The sequence below is a fragment of the Dromaius novaehollandiae genome, chromosome 6, assembly GCF_036370855.1.
Source record: "Dromaius novaehollandiae isolate bDroNov1 chromosome 6, bDroNov1.hap1, whole genome shotgun sequence".
Lineage (NCBI taxonomy): Eukaryota > Metazoa > Chordata > Aves > Casuariiformes > Dromaiidae > Dromaius > Dromaius novaehollandiae.
In genome coordinates this window covers 7,686,528-7,703,355 of record NC_088103.1, presented here as the reverse complement: position 1 = coordinate 7,703,355, position 16,828 = coordinate 7,686,528, and the positions used below count along the sequence as shown (strand labels likewise).

The window sequence follows — 16,828 nt, the reverse complement described above, 5'->3', positions numbered from 1 at the left end:
GGCATTGTTATTGAAGTATTGCGCGGTCTTGCTCGGTAGAAGTAGATAGACTCGGCACTGGAGGCTAGAGGAGGACTTGTGGTGGTGATCCTCCTGTCCTCCAGCTTGGCTTTTGAGGCAGCCGGTGGTGTTTGCAAGTCCACCATGGGAACAGACCTGCCGACTGGCCCTGCTGGGGGGCAGAGCGCCCTGCGCCAGCAAGAGATGCATGCAGTAGCAATAACGGAGGATCCACCCCGAGAACGAGAGCGGGCAAAAACTTCATCTGCTGCTTTCGAGGCATCTCGGGGTGGGGGAACGACCTTGTGCTCTTCGTGGGTTTGGAGCCTCCTACTTAAGAAGTTGGAAATGCTGCCTTGAGGGTCAGCATGTGTCCGTGCAGGCGAGTAGTTTGTGCCAGGATGACAGTCTTTTTTCTTAGCGCTGTTACCTGGGACCTTCTGTGTCTATAATTTTTTTGTTCTCCTTTGATAATAGACTTGTGCAGGTTTAGAGGTTTCTTTTTTAGTAGGTGCAACTTTGTCATGGGAACACGACATAAGCCCTCATTTTAGCATCTAGACGTATTGGATTTCTGTCATCAGTGTGGACTGCAAAACATGGGTAACTTGCCAGTGGAGAATGGCTTAAAATTGAATCATAACCTCAAAAAAGAGAATAGCCTTGTTGCTTATAGTGGTGCATTCGCTGGTTAAGAACTAAATAAGTGAAAGCATGGATTGTTTCTGTTAACTTACTCTGCCTTATTTTATTTAGTGCTTTTAAACTCTTCCTTTCTCTGACTGGAAACCCATTTCTCCTCCAGCTTTGCAATATCGTGCTACGGGCTCAAAAATGAGAATTCACTCTTTGAATGGAAACGGAATGGGTTAGTTGGATCATAATTTCATGAAGTCTTTGTTTTAGTGAATAAAAAATGTGCATTGGGACTATGTCACCCTGAAAGAATGTGCAAGGGCAGGGGAGGTATCTGAGAGCTGGTCTCTGGGACACGTCATTGCTTCTAGTCGTATTGATGATTAAAGCTGGTCTGAACCAGAATATGCCTGGAACAGCTAGGTTTCAGCCCAGTTCTCCCCCCAAAACAGCCATCCTTATGTTCAGGTGCGGTACCTGAAGGCCACGGTGATGCTCCTTTGCCTGGTCATGGATGTAAAAAGCATGGGAAGCCGTGGCAAGGCTGCAGGGCCTGCACAGCAGATATCAGCTCCTTAATGCGGTTGCACTGCAGCAACCAATTACCCCTTAAAAAAGAAAAATCTATGCGGAGAGGAGAACATGAAAAAACAATGCAAGTGGTAAAATAATTGCTGATTTAGTATATTTGTATGCATCTGCTAATTTGTGTCAATGTTGAATGCACCTTTAAATAGCAGGTAGGTAAAGCAAAAGGGGGGAATAGGGTACAGAAGTTTCCTTGCTCTAGGTGCTTTCTTTAGCTTGAAACAAGTGCAGAGAAGTGCGAGGAAGCTGATGGGTTTGTATGAACTTGGTAAAATGTGTAAAGCGGGTCAAATGTAAGAACAAGCTACAAAATTAAGCCGTTAGTCTGTTCTGTTCAGCACATATTCCTCTGATGTTATTACGTGTTTTGGAGAAATCACAAAGCACCCCTGAACCGTGGCCCGTGGTGAGCCGTGTGATACCGTGCGCGTAGTCTCTCCTGGCTCCTGCAGGCGGTGTGCGAAAGCCCCGAGGCATACGATAGCCTTGCTTTGACCTGCGGAGTTAAAAACGTTATCGTTCATAAAGGTGACTTAAGTGAACTGAGGGTGGAATGAGCTGCCTGCCCTGTCCTTCTGACTTTGGGAAGGAGCCTAAGTGTTTAGTTTGTATGAAAAAGCTCCCTGTTTTTTAAATGCAGAAATCTTACATAAGCAAGGGAAAATTTAGTTACTATAGCATTTTTTTTTCTAACCAGGATTTCAGTCATCTTCTGCAACTTCTTTGCCCTGATAAGTAATCCGTAGGCTTTTCTTCTGAAAGGTGATGGTTTTGAGGGGTGGTTTCTTTTGTTTGAGAAAGGACTTTGGTCCCACCACATCTTAAAAACAGTTCAGCTGTCCTTCCAAAGACCTTCTTAACTGCTGGTATCTCTCTCTGAAATTATGGCAGCAGAAACAGCATATAATGCTCTAGGGTTTTTTTTATTGTGCTTTATAATGTCATTGTAATTTAGGACCTTTTCTATCTTTTCTAATGCTCTGAAGCATTTTGTTTACTTTAGCTCAGTACCCATTGCACTGCAGCAGCTATCTGTACCGCCTCCTCTGAGGGGAGGATGTCTAAAAGCTGTCAAATTCAGAATCTCTATTTGCATATGTTATTTGTCCCGATGTGCTTTTTTGTCCAAATTGAAATTCATCTCCCAAGCTATTGCTCAGGTACAAAATGCATTTAAATCCTCCTGGAGCTTCTCGCAGTCCTCTGTAGTCCTTGATAACCAGAGCGAACTTCTCTGGTGGTGGGAAACTTTCACGGTCGGCGCTTCCTTACTTACTCCACGCTGCTGGACCTACTCCAGCACTGACACCTTCGCTTTCTTCCCCCAACGTTAGTACGTTGGGAAACCACGTGAGCCAGTTCATCTGGTCTGTTATCTCTTAGTTTGCTTTCATCTTTGCCACTCAAGTTGTCTGACTGATATTTTGTTTCCTACAGTTTAGCATTTCATCTTCGATGGATAATCTCTTACGCCGTAGCTTGTAATGTCCCCAAGTCCTGACTCTCTTTACATGCTTGATGCAAAATCATCCCAAAAAAGTGAGGAAACAACCCGAAACTACTCCTCAACCCCAGGAGTGCTGTCAGCAGCACCTGATCCCTTCAAATATCTGTTTTCTGCTGGCACTGAAGAGTATATCTTGTCTAGGACTTTGTGAAGACTGTCCCCTTTCTTAAAGCTGAATGTTTTCTGAAATTCTGCATTGACGTTCTTGCTGCTGTGGCCTTTTTTGTACCTTATTATCCCGACTGCCTCGGGGTACTGTGCATGGAGGACCGAGGCACTGGGGTGGATGTACTGCCTACTTTGTCCCTGTTGAGCTCTAATCCTTGTCTCCCTTTCAGCGCAGACACTCTGCATACGTTATCCTGTGCCTCCAGGGTAACTGGTCTCAGGACCGTGTGCAGAACCTCTCCTGACTGTACCAAAACCCAGGACTTCTAACTCCATTTCTCTTTTCTCTAAGCACACCATTCCTTCTCATCAGCTGATTTTGGTAGGAAGTAGGACTCTGTGCTTTGTGTTACCAGTTCTAAGCTGTCTGCTATTTGGTGACTTTAGCAGTTGGGTTGCTACCTTCTAGTTCACCTTTGCCAGCTTCCTAAATGGCGAGATGATTTCTTTACTAACTGTTGTACTCAGATCAGCTTCCAGGTTGGAGAGATGTTACTTGATCTTCCTTGAATGAACAAGCCATTGAATAGCTGTCCGTCGTGAACCCGCGTGTTTATTTTTCTTCCACTGGAATGACTTAGGCACTGATCTGCTTGCGTGTCTGTGGCTGCATCGAGCAGTTCTTACATCAGACCAACTGCTGCAGAGCCTCGTCAGGTTGAATTATTCCAGGTAAAGCAAGTGCTTTCAATCCTGGTTTCTGTAGCTGACTCGACTGTCTTATCTCATTAGTGAATCCATGATAACTTCTTACTAGGTGCATATTGACGTATTCATTCTGCTCAGTTGGTTGTCAGTGAGCGTTGGAGTTGGGTGGGCTGTCTTCAGCACCTCAGCTAAAGACTTCTAAACCCTCTCCCTTTTTTTAATGGATTTGCAGAAATGTTGCCTCAGTGAGAATCAGAATTCCCGGTGGGATGTTGGGAACGCGTAGGAGAGGGACGGAACGTTCTCGTGCCGCTGTTGAAATGCGTGGGGCGTCCACGTCTCGAATGCTGTCTGCATCCCAGAATGGATTAACTTGTTTGCTTTTCCCCAGCCGTCCACAACGGGCTACAGGCAGAGACAAAACTGCAGGGCTACGTGACCCTGTGGGGGTGTGAGGATAATGTTACTTTAAAGACTGTCAAACAACAGTTTTGTTTTCTCCTTTGAGAGAGATTACGAGAAATTGTTGAAGCAATCTTACTTACTTAACTTTGGCATCCTGTGAAGTTTCAGAATAAAAAATTTTTGCTTTTAAGTACTACCCTGTATGATGCATGACTAGTGGGGTATCAAAATACAGGCTGTGAAAGCTGTCCTTTTGGTAGCATGTAGTGCTTTTGGCTTTTTTTGGCCTTATTTTCACTTGAAGATTTTGGTGGTTGGTTAGATATACTTGGAAACGTATTCTGGCTAAATCTGATTAACTTTTGGAAATAGTTCACAGTTGCTGTATTAGAAGTCACTAAGTTTCTGAATAAACTACTAGAGTCTTCTGTTCAGTGAAGTGCTGTGTATTCCCAACCTATGTGCTCCAGTTATGCTACAGAAGCTCACTGTGACTGTTTTCTTCTGGCCTCCTGAAGTTTGTTTGCAATGCTGCGTTCTTGTCTCTCGCTCTAGGCTGCAGCTAGGTACGATGCTCTTCAATGGACTAGACTGTGTTTCTGTAACGGAGATGTAAGGATCTCCCTTTTCCCCGCGGGGAGGGCCCGCAGCAGCGTTGGTGGGCTCTCTAATTGGCCAGCTGTCCCTGAATTAGTGCCCTGTGCGCATCCAAGTGTCGCAGTACATCAGCGCATACCCCCCAGCTATACAGCATGTGAATCACCAGCAGATGCAGCTGAACAAAGAAGCTGATAAATGTGAGATCAATTTGCCCATTCATTAGCACATATAAGCACTTTCCAGTTTCTTGAAGGTTAGAAGAGGAGGATTTGCTTGAAAGCTACAGAGAGTAAATGTCTCGATACCTAAAGAAACCTGGGCATGTTAGAGAGCTGTCTGCTCTTCAGTGTAAGAAAAAGGCAGAGATATGCAGATTCCAGGAAATCTAGGAAAGAAAATGCTGAGCATTGGGGTTTGGGGGTACGGTACAGATGTAGGGCCTTTGGAGAAGCACAGCTTCTGAGGTGGACCCATGTGCTTCGAAGGGGATAACAGATGAGTAGAGTGATGGGGTGGTTTAAAAGGCAGTTTGAGAGAGGTATAGGAGAATGTAGAGAGGCAAGTGATTGCCTCTGCCATGAAGTATGTTGAAAAGAAAACAATAAATGTGTGAAAACATGAGCAAATAATTAACTGTCTCCTTTCCCTTATGGCCAACAAGCTGTGAAAGTAATCAAACTGTAATCAAAACAAGTAATCACATCTAACTGTGTTCTCATTGCATATCGACAAGTAATAAGAGGGATTTTTAAAGATAAGATCGTAGAAAAAAAATTTGGGGGGGGAGTTTAGGGAGGGAAGTGGACTCTAAGAGCGGTAGATGTGATGTCAAACAGGGAAAAGCCTGGGGAGTAGAGAGGAGATGGAGCAGAGCTGGAGGTTTGGGCAAGGCTGTATAGGACTGATGAGGAAAACCACATTTGTGCTGCGCCAGCCCCTACCAGTCAGAAGGACCGAGGTAGAGGAAGACGGGACTCCTTTGGCCTTGGGTTGTGGTTAAATGGGAGCAGAAGAAAGGTAAAGAGCAGGTCTAGCCGCCACGGGCTAAAGTAGTACTGCACAGGGCTTGAGAGAGAGGGTGTGTGATTATGAGGGGTATGTAGTTAAAATAACAGATCTTGCGTGTGATTTGATGGGCAGCCGCTCTAGTCCGGCAAAGGACTGCCAAGGCTTCCCACCAAAGCTGTGGGGACACAGCTCTAAGCGTAAGACTTCTGAAATTGAGGATACGAGGCTGCTTCATGACTTGGAGCTTGCGTGAATACTTGGCTTATGGCTCAAGCAACTCAAAGTGAGTGGTAGGTGTGTGATGGGATAGGATAACCAATGAGGTGTTGAGTGATGTAATATGCAAGGAATTAATAAAGGTGAAATTTGCTCTTTGCTGTACTTTCCTAGAAAGAGATGTCAGCTTCATGTTAAACAGACTTCAGTTGTGATTCAGAGAGGCTTAAGGGTCTGGACTCTGGTGGCTTTAGGAAGGGACTCTCCAGTAGTTGGCGGTGGCCAGAGGGTAAAAGCAGATCTGAAGTGTCACCGGTGACTTGGTTGATAGCAAATGGACCCTAGTGACAGTCCAAAATGTGCTAAGAAATGAAGAGCAGCAGGTACTGATTATTAGGAGGGTGCGAAGGAGGCGGGCTGAGCTAGATCCCTCATCCCTACCACAATGGCACACAGATAATCCTTTGGAGGACTTAGCGATCCCGTTGTCCTGCTGACACCAGTGGTTGCTCCTAGACTTCTCGGGTGCGTACATAGCCGAGTGCCTTGCTCAGCATGTTGCAATGGGATAATGTTATTCCAGCAAGCAGCAGCAGTGGAGGGAGCGCTTGGGTTTTGCTCTCCTTGGTCAGGTTAAATGAAACTTTCAGCGCAAAGGAGCTTGTAGATTCATGCTGCCTCCATGGGGATCTGTCTTGGAAGGTAATTTTGGTCGGTAGTTATTACAAATTGAACTATAGACAACTCTCGAGGGCTCTTCTTGCTGGGATTCTTCATAAGGATTCATTATAAATAGCATTTACACATAGTTTAGAAAAAAAAAAAGGCCTGCTTTACAGGGTAAATGAAAAGCTATTTTCAGAGAAACTAAATATGAAAACAGCCCTAAAGCTTCTAAACTGTCTTTACTTTTATGTAGTCTGTAACTTGGAGCGTGGACATGCAAAAATTCTGATCGCTCTTTGATTTAATGAGCCCTGCTATTTGTATATATAATTACGTAGCCTCAAAAGCTAGGAGTATTTTAAAGCTTCTAGCTCAGTAATGCATAACAGCGCAATCTTCAGCTTGACATTCAAGTAGTTGAATGTAACTTCTGCTAAGTGCGTGTGTGTGTGTACATCTCTCTCTATATATATATAGTCTTAATTCTGAAATTGCTTTATTTTGAAGTATTTTACCAGAGCTAACAAAAAACTGCTATTATTCTGGGATGTATTTAGTACTGCTTTTGACACACGCTGACTAACAGGCAAGTAGAAACAGTCATTTTCTAGAAAGGCAGACTTTGCAGTGACAAGTTTGACATATTTATTTTGCAAGATCTCTACACAAATTTGCTGAGAGAAGAGAAACTGCGGAAACTGCTGCCTGGCCAGGATAGGAGCCCCGAGCTGGCTCCCTACTTTGCCACTTTTGCGATTGCTGGTGTCACGAACAGCAACAGCTCCCTGCCCTCGGGGTAAGGAATTGGTCTTTGGCCAGGAATAAAATTTATTGTGGCAGAGCCAAGAATTGTGTGCCTGAGCATGTTAGTTTTGGTCTTTTTTTCTTTTTTCTTTTTTTCCCCCCTATGCTTACAGTTATGTGTTTCACTCCTTTGAGCATCTCTTAGTTGGTGAGAGCTTGGGCAGGAGCTGGGTAAAAGCTGGACGTTAAACATGCTGAGACTTGAAATACACTGCGTTCTTTCCATTGGGTTAATACTAAGTTTTTTCTTAATTTTCAGTTTGAAGAAGCCTCAGGTTTACTCCCGTCTCTCAAGTGAGCTCCAAGAATGATCCTTGGGGAGGAATTAGGAGAGGCTTCTGGCATATCATCCCGTACTTGTCTTTGAGTAAAAGCCATTAAACTGGTCTTATCCTTTGTACTCTTATATCAATGTATATTGCCATTATTAACCTGTAAAATAGCCTGTACTTTAATGGTTTAATTTCAACTTAACGTACATACTTTGTGAAGACTAAGATTGTTGCAGAACTAAAATACTTTTAAGTAATGTGATTATATTTCCTCTAATGTTCTTACATTAAGCAGTTAAAGTTACTTTTTTAATGGAAAAAATCTAGCAATGGTATAAGGATGCTTTAAGGTGTTCCCTCTTCCCCCGGCTCTCTTTCTATAGCCTACTATCTGCAAAGCGGTGGTACAGCGTGATGCCAACCTTAAAAACTTCGGTTGGTTAAGTGGCTGAAGCTTCCAGCGGGAACAATGTTGTTTTACGTGTTAAGTGCACACAGAGGGGTTGAGAAGCTGGATATGTTTATAATATGTCTGCATTTAAAAAAATTAGCAGAATAAACTGGCTATCCTGTCTACCCCCCTGTGATGAAGAGGATGCGATACTGTTAATCCCCCTCGTAGCTGGATTGCTCTGCAAAAATGCAGGAAAAAAAAGTTGAGCAATTGCAACTAACGAAGGAAGCGGAAAACAAAAATCCTTTTCTATCCCGACCTCCATTATCCTATAAAAGCTTCCCCCCCACACACACCCCTCATTTTTAGTAGTCTGGTTGGCATCTCTCCGAGCAAACCCACATATACTTAGCAGTCTTCTCTCTCTGCTGTAGAAATTAGCAATGTGCTATGTGAAGTGTTAATATAGCCCATGTATATAGTAGCTTCTGCTGGCAGGGGGGTTTGAAAAGGGCTTCCAAGGTGTCCCCTGCTGCGAATCGGGCCGTAGGCACATGAGCTGCTGTTGCTGCGCGGAGGGAAGATAGAGCACTTTGAGTAGTGACGGAGTGTAGCGAAGCACCAGCTACGTGTTTTGGGGTGTGGGACTGTTGAAGTGACCATATGAATTTCCACCTTGAAATATAAATTGCCCCTTTATTCTTTATTTTTAATTTGCCCTTCACGTCTAGGAACAGTGTAATCATTCAGGCTGGTTCAAAGTGAGCTCAGAGTGCTGTCACTGATGTTTGAAATTAGTTTTGAGCCAATGTGGATGCGAGCGACAGTGTTACCAGTATTCAAAGATATTGCACTTGGGCTTTGAAATATCTTGTGACGGCAATTGCTGTGCCACACATGAAAAAGAGGTTGTTTCTGTAAGGAAGACCAAGAGGAAAAAAAAAAAAAAAAAGATTTCAGACTAGGTCTGTGGACTAAACCAAACTGTTAAGGACTAACAGGAATCTGGGCAGGGAGGAAAGCAGGAATTACTGGGAGGCTGATGTGTGGGATGTGCTCGGGAGTTTTGGCTTGCAGATGAAAACTTATTTCAGATCTTTTTTGATGCAAGTTGTCACTGGATTTTTTTTTTCCTTCAATTTTTGTGAATTTGCTTTTCAAGTGGGCTGAAATATAGCTGGAAACTGAAGACAAGGGTGACTCAGGAAGAGGAAAAGAGCCACAGACGAAGCACAAGTGTTGCCCTGTTTTTTTAGTGCTGCTCTAACAAGGCAGTCCGCCCTTTTCATCAGGTGGACATTCGGCATCTGTGGAAGGGGAAGGAGCTGTGAGCATGCTTGATCTCCCAAACGTTTGGGAGAAAGGATTATTCACGTACACGGTGGTGGAGCAGCGCTGAATTGGCCCTGGGCTGGTTTCTTGGGGACGAAGCCCCCCGGCCATGACGTGCTCCCACTGAGACCTCACCGCCCAGCTCACCAGGGGTGAAAGCCCTTGGAGGCATGGGGTGGAAACCAGGCCCTGAGGCAACTTTTCCTGGGGAAATCCACCCTTCCTGCTAAGGGGAAGGTAGTGGGGTTGGACCGCCAGAAAGGAGCAGGATGCTGCAGCCATGGCGGGGGTGACAAGCCACCTGCGAAGGAGGTCCCCACTCCAGCCAGAGCTCTTCTCGTGCTTAAAATCATATTTCTGAAGTCTCCATCTCCTTTTTGGCTTCTGCAAGAGGCTTTCTTTGCTTTTTTTACTGACGTTTCTGAATTATTAGGGCACCAGATCCCTTGCAGAATAAGCATTTGCACTTCAGAGGCTCCCGGCTTCTGTGTCTACAGTCTTTAAAAGAGTCCATCTGATCGGCGGTAATATAGATGAGCCTCATAATCAAGTCATCCCCTGTATCTTTTTCCTTTGTTTAAACAATTTGCTACATCATTATTTTTAAATCATTTATTGGATGTTTTCATATTTTATCACAGCACTAGAAAAATCATCTAACTTTTCCTTCTTGGAGCAGTTCTGGCTGGCTGTGTAAGTAAATAGTGTCCATTTAAATAGGGGTTTAATCACTTTTAAAACCCCTGTATGTAACCCAATCATGGCGGTTTCACAAGAGCTATTGTATTTTGATATATATATTTATTAAATGGCAAGTATTTATTTACATTTCCACCAAATAAATATGTACTTAATGATTGCTTTTAAGTGAGTTTTGAAGCCCTGTTAGTGTTTGCTTCAAAGCTGTTTTTGAATTTGCCCTTCATGGTGAGAGATCACTTGAAGTTGCTCCTATTTGGATGTTTATGTAGTATGGTACTACTATAGTTGGCATCTAAAATTAAATCTTAGCAGCATATAGGTCAATTCTGCTCTGAATGTGACGTCTTAAATGCTGGATAGTAGAGTAAACATCTTCAAGGATATTTTAATATTGCTGGACCTTAAGCATTCATGGTGTTTGGATGTGAGAACTCCTATTTGGGTTTTTTTTGCAGTTATTTTTAATTCAATTTGAAAAATTTTTGAGGCGGTGCTTGCGTAGATGTCTTCGTTGCTGCCTGGCGTGTTGGCTGATTCAGCAGCTATGTGGCCAAAACCAAGCTAAAAATAAATCCAGCGCTGAGCCGAGGGGATGCGATTGCTCCTTGGAGTGTGCTTTTGCCAGTCTGCTGCAGCGGAGCCGTAAACATCTCCAGTGCCTGGCTGCTGCAGCCCCTCGGGGAAAATAGGTGCGTGTTGGTGGCTTTTGTCTACGCCTGCGCAGTCAAATGTGCAATGCTCCCGAGACAACGTTCCATGAGACTTTTAATTCGTGCCATGCTTAAAAACAAAACTTCTTTATTTGAAATATTACGTGCTTGGGTGCATAATGTAATGTTACCATGGGCGCCAAGAAACTTTTATTTTTTCTCTAGCAATGTTTGACTATTATTCAGGAAAATAGTCTTGTGCAAATACAGTATTTTCTTCCTCCGCAGGCTTCTTCCCTTATTGATCCATAATTGTCCTCTGTCTGTCGTGTCAGATTGAAGCTCAGCATTGCATTTCTGATAGGATGGTTCTGCTTTTTGGTACTCCATAATAACTTTAGGGTGGTTTTGAACTATGTTTGATTTAGCAGAATTTGCTTAACTTTGGTAAGACTATTCTTGCTTTCTACTTTTCTTACTTTTTTTTTTAGTATGATTTGGAGGGAAAAATGGGGTCAGTTTTTATTCTGCTGTATTACAGTTGTGTGTAGAGATGCTTATTCTTAGGGCAGCAGCGTTGCTATCCTTGCGGTCTACTTGATGTTTCGTCAGGGTCAAAAATAAATCTGCCAAGACCCTGTCCTAAAATCTCTCTGGAGTGGACTCGGCTCAAGGATGTCAGCTGAGCTCTGAATGTGTTAAAACAAGCTTCTTCATTGGCAATGTGAGTGTTCAAAGTGGTAAAATGAAATCTCTAGGGCCTCTGAAGTGTATATGTGCACCTCTTCCTAGAGATTGTATGTGTAGTCTGTGTGTAGATGTCATCTTTCTTAGATTGATGTGAAGAAACTTTTACAATCTCCCAAATTGCTTGTTTTATCTTTGAGATGTAAAAATTGGGAAGGACATGGACAGCAAATGCCACCTGCCGTAATAGTAATGCTGTGTGTTTGAACTGAAAAAGCAATGAAATGCAATTAGGCTCTCTTCTTAATGGTGGGAGAAAACCGGGCAAATTGGGACACTTACATACCCAAAAGTTCCCGGGAAGTTTAATGATATCGGATTTGTTCTTAGGTTAATGATTAGGGCAATGTGGAGATGTTCAGCCTTTGTTTAAAAGAAGTTGGTTAGTATTTATTGTCGTGAAGTGACCGCTGTCTTTTGGAAGTGCTGTTGCAAAAATTGGTTCAAGTTGGCAAGGTGGAAGCCCAAGTGGCCATAATCAACTCAGCATTTTGGTCAACTTTGAAGGTGGGAGGCAGGAAAGACCACTTCCAAGTAACACTGGCCAACTTCCCGAGTGTGTTACTCAAGCGAGAGATTTTTATTTTGTTTCCCACAGGAAAGAACTAGCTGCTCTTCCCTTCTGCTGGCGAAATGCTTGTCGAGTCCGAAGCGTCCTTCTCATAGCTGCAGGAGCAGTGCGGTTTTAAATACTTGATTTTTCTCGTGGATGGTTGGATCACTGCTCTTACACAGATGATCTCTGTATCAGCTCCTTTCTCCCCACCTCCCTGTGAGTTCAGATATCTCAGAAAATACTCTCTCTCCAGTTTAATAAACTTTACTCCTTGCTTTGCTCCCTTTTGAAAAATCTAGTTTTTCCTCAAACAGTAATACGCAATCGAATTGGCCCTTTCAGAAGGAGAACGGGTTATGTCAGAACACTGCTTCCTGCACATTGACCCAAACGTTTTGCAAGTTGCTGTGATTTGGCGTAAATCCAGACCTTAGGGAGACTCTTGTCTTGTCCCCTCACTTAATGAAACTTTCAGGCATTTCTGTTAACGGAAACCCTGTTTTTTCTGGGTTGAAATAACTGTAGGTGTTCCGAAAAGAAGTTTTTATGCCCAAAGTTGATGTTTTTATGCCCGAAGTTGATGTTTTTGTTTTGTGGTGTGAATTAGATGCTCTCTGAACATGTTGCGTCCTTCTGTAAAGTGAGTTTATGGAAGGAAGGTGGTAGCACAGCTTCAGTACTGCCCTGCTGATGGCGGATCAGGTTGCATTAATTTAAGCAGAGGGGAGTTGCCTGTTTGTTCGACTTGGAATTAAGTCATTTTGTAACCACGGTAGAAAATGATGAGCGGAAAGAGGCGATGAAATGCGAGTCAAGTGCTTTGCTTGGGAAAACTGACAGCAGTGAAGCTTTTGTTTAAAGAGTTTCTTCTTGCAGTGCTGCAAGTCTCTCTGCTTCATGCTTGTGTTGCTGGGAAGTTCATTGTATTTGCCACAATGTTTTTTAATGTGAGGAAATATTTAAAGTAACTTGGTTCTGGGCCATGGAAGTATGTTAATTCTCTTTACTGGAGCAATAAAACAGAGCTTTAGGCAACTTTCTAATTGTTGCTTGCTCTAAGTATGTTTTGGAGTTCATCCAGACCTGTCTTGGCCCGTTTACTCCCCTGATTTTTCTAGTTTTTTTTTCCTTTGCTGGATGTGGACCAGCAGTCCGTCTTATTAGGCAAGGTCATCTGCTTCGCTCACTCCTGGTTTTGCTGGGAGAGGTTGTGGTGGGTGATGCCTTTGAAACCAGGGCCCCCGCTGACTAGCAGCTGAGATCAGTTTTAATGAGCACAACTTCTCTGATATAGTTACTTCTTCAGAGCGCTTGAAAGCAATAAGAATAAAATATTGATTTGCTGGAAATGATGGCTGACTTAATGAAGCAAATGCAGGTTGGTTGCTTTGGAGGCTGTGCATACATGACTATCGAGTTAATATGTACATGTGTATGTATTAATGATAACGTTGCTTGTTGTGCTATTAGGGACATGTGATGTATGTAGTTACCTATGCAGTAATTTGTAATCGCTCACTTCTGTGTAGGATTTTTGGCTGATGTGTTTATCAAACCTTGCTTTTTCCTTTCAGGTCTCCCTTGAGTGAAGTTTGACAAAAAGATGTTACAGCGGTTTCGTCTCTGGAAACGGTTAGCTGTAGGGATCGCCGTCGCCACTGTCTTAGCGGGTTGTTTGGCCCAGAATGACGAAGGTAAGGGTTTTGTAGCGGGGGCCCGGTCTGAGGGCTGGGGGGAGGCTGGTTTTCCCCTAGACTTGCTACTTGGAGAAGTGGTTTGATACTCAGTGGAAAGAGAGGCGACAATAAAGACAGGTCTGGGTATGTTGTCACCATTTTAATAATCTGGCGATGCTGTTTGCAAAGCTGTCAACTTACCAGTGAGGTGAAGAAAAGCGTAAGCCATAATTATGCAATATTGGCATCCAGCATTAAAATATGCTTGTGGTGTTCTTCAAAAAATGTCCCTCACCTTGTTCTGTTTGGAAATAGAGAGTTGGAGCACTCGGAACGGTAACTTGAGAGAAAATATTGAGTGGGCTGCACATCTAACTGGCCAAAAACTTGAGAAAAGACCCCAAATGAGGGTCCTTTAGAGAAGTACTGCTTCAGAAGTCCTAAAATGATATAGTGGCAATAGCCCATGTTCATCCTCGCAGTGTCTTTGAATTTAAGAAATATCAGAAATGCATTCTGCTAGTTACCTACAATAATAATAAAAAATATATAGGTGCAGATACTTGATGTTTTTGGAACAATTCTAAATTGAAGACCTGAGTTTGACAGATGCTTATTCTTAAATATTCTTAAGTATAATGAAGGGGTTAAGAAGAAGGTGTGAATATGGATTTATAATGTCTGTAATGAAATTGTACATTATTTGGTGGTTCTTATGCATTTCACATAGGTAAGTTGTAATAATACATTCATATTTATGATGTGTTCTTGCAACATAGTTTTCTAAAAGAAAACTGTTGGTAGATGCACTAGAACAGTTATGAATTGAAATAGTTTTGCTTTTATCATAAATGCGTCATCATACCTGGATTTTTCTTTTTTTCTTGTAGCCAGGAGAAAGTATTCCTTCCCTCTCTGTTAGCTGTTCTCTAAACGGCGTTTTACTCCCTTCTGTCCCCCAGCCCAACCCTGTGTTTTGCTTGATACTCGTGATAAACAAAACTAATTAAATCTTATCCTTTTTTGCATAATGGCATTACAGCTGTCATTCTTGACGCTGAAGCGAAGTGGATGAGCTGCTTGTGTGTTTTAGCTACTTGATCTACGCTTGGATTTAATTAGCTGGCTCTGAATCATTTATAGCGGAGGAGCGGGGCGATCACCCTCTGCGGCGCGGGGCTCGGCGCTGGTTGCCATCTGCTCTTCGAGCAGCAGAACGGTGCAGCGTGGAGGGAGGCAAAGCCGCGTGGCAGCGCGGGGTGTCCCGCATCGCCTCCGGCGCGGGGCGAGGAGCTGGGTGTCGGAGAGCAACGGGAGGAAGGCGAAGGGGAGCAGAACAGGACGATGGGCTTGTGCCGTGCCGTATCCCTTTCGGGGTCCTGGGGAGAGAGGGAGGCTGAAAGTACAAAGCAGTGTGTCTTGCTGTAATCTTGGTTATAACCCTCAAGGTTTAGTCAAACAGGTGACACTGATATTCATGCGGGGAGGCATCTTTTAATCAAAATAATGTTGACAGCGTGACTCTCAGTTGAGTAGCAATTTAAGTGCACTCGAAGGGCGCTAGAGCGTGCAAAATGCATGGCACAAATGCACTGAAAAGTAGTTGATTTGGCATTTTAAAGTAGGAAAACAGATTCTTCTGGCTTTAATTTGTTGTTTTCTATTTATTATACATTAAACTTCCACATTTGTTAATGTCCCTATCTCAAAAACACATGCAAGTTGTACCTTTTGGTAGTATTTGCTGTAAAAGAAGAGAAAAAGACTTGCCTTTAGTGACAAGTAAAGCTATTATTATTCGTTAGTGGCAGTGTGATTGAAAACCCTGAAGTACGCTGGCTTCCTTATTTAAAGCCTATAAAGGATATACCTGGAAAGTTAGTGGTCTGTTGCTCATATAGCTGTTTGTCTGATGGGGCTGTGTGGTTAGAGAGCGCCTACGCAGCCTTTTTGCTGTGTTTCAGATGTTGGTGGGAACAAATGAACGTGGCATCACCTTGATGGGTAGCAGTCGCAGCAGAAACTTGGCTAACTTATATTCTTTTCTATAAAGCTTTCCTTGCACCCTTTTGACTTGTCTCTTGGCTTATTTAATTGAAAGTTTGGAGTAATCCTATGAGAACTTTCCAATAAAACTTTCACTCGTGTTGCTATGAAATGTAGATGATCTAAGAATTTGCAGTCTATTAATGTGGATGACAGTCACGATAAGTTAACAGTCTGTCTAATCCAAATATCAGCCTATTCCAAGGCAGGTTCCAGGCTGGACCGAAAATGAAGTTTAAAAACATGAATACATTAACTCACTCCTGCAGTTTAGTGTTTTCTGTCTGAGCTGAAGTTTTAGAAGAGTTTGCAGTAGCCCACGCTAGTGTGGCTGCCTTGAGATACTCATACCAGGCTCTTTTTTGGTCCTGGCTAGAGGAACTGGCACAAGCTAGAACTTGTTTTTAGTCTTGAGGATGTACTGCTTTACTGCACCTGTTGTTAAATAGGTTGGATCAAGGGGGCTTTGCTTTTTAGTGAATATAAATTTGGCTTGGAGAGCCAGGAGCGTTGTTCGCTTGCTGGGGGAGAAGTTCGGAGATGCCCTCACTTGAGCAATACGCAAGGAGCCTCCCTTGATATGAACCCGAGAAGAAAGGGAGTTCTGCCCACTCAGGAATGTGTAAAATTAGCCAAAACAGCATGTTTGATATCTTCAAAGGAAGGTGTATAAATGTCATAGTGCTGTAATAGAGAGAAAATTAAACTGAAATTACTTTAAACTGGGTCATGGGGCTGGTTACTCAGCAAATGTCACCCACAGAATGAGTCAGTGCATATAAAAATTAGCTTGAAGTGTATTTCTCAAAGCTAAGTGTCAAGCCATGTTCCATACTTAAGTTGCTGCAGAAGGTGACTTCAGTGCGCCTTGGACCAGGAGAGTTGCTTTAATCTGGAATCAAAAAATTCATAAATGAACATACATAATCTTCTAGCAATTACAACCAAGAATAGTGTTGCTGTTTTAACAGCGCAACAATTGTGAATGCAAACATGAGCAATCAATTACTACAGAAATTATGATCCATTTCTTTACGTCTAGTGCGCAGATGATCTGTTTTCATGGTTATATCTGGGCTTTTGTCAGTCACATATATGCATTACTGCATTTTGCTCCAATAGCTCATACTTTATTTCAGATGTTTTTACGTGTCCCCTGAAGTCATCAAATCTATCCCCAGCCACAGCAATTGATGATATTACAAAG

General features: G+C 43.0%; 1 protein-coding gene across 8 annotated transcripts in view; it reads left to right on the top strand.

Annotated features, from left to right (window-relative positions):
• The window catches only part of LOC112981614 (protocadherin-15), a 1,192,166-nt gene that overhangs the window by 860,033 nt on the left and 315,305 nt on the right, over positions 1-16,828 (top strand). For 7 of the 8 annotated variants that reach the window (XM_064513568.1, XM_064513569.1, XM_064513570.1 and 4 more), the window contains one exon: positions 13,474-13,593. In XM_064513568.1, coding sequence (XP_064369638.1) covers positions 13,503-13,593 — 91 coding nt within the window. In that variant the 5' untranslated portion in view covers positions 13,474-13,502. Of the gene's footprint in view, positions 1-12,031; positions 12,116-13,473; positions 13,594-16,828 lie in introns of those variants that run through there. The other variant, XM_064513575.1, reaches the window with a different exon arrangement.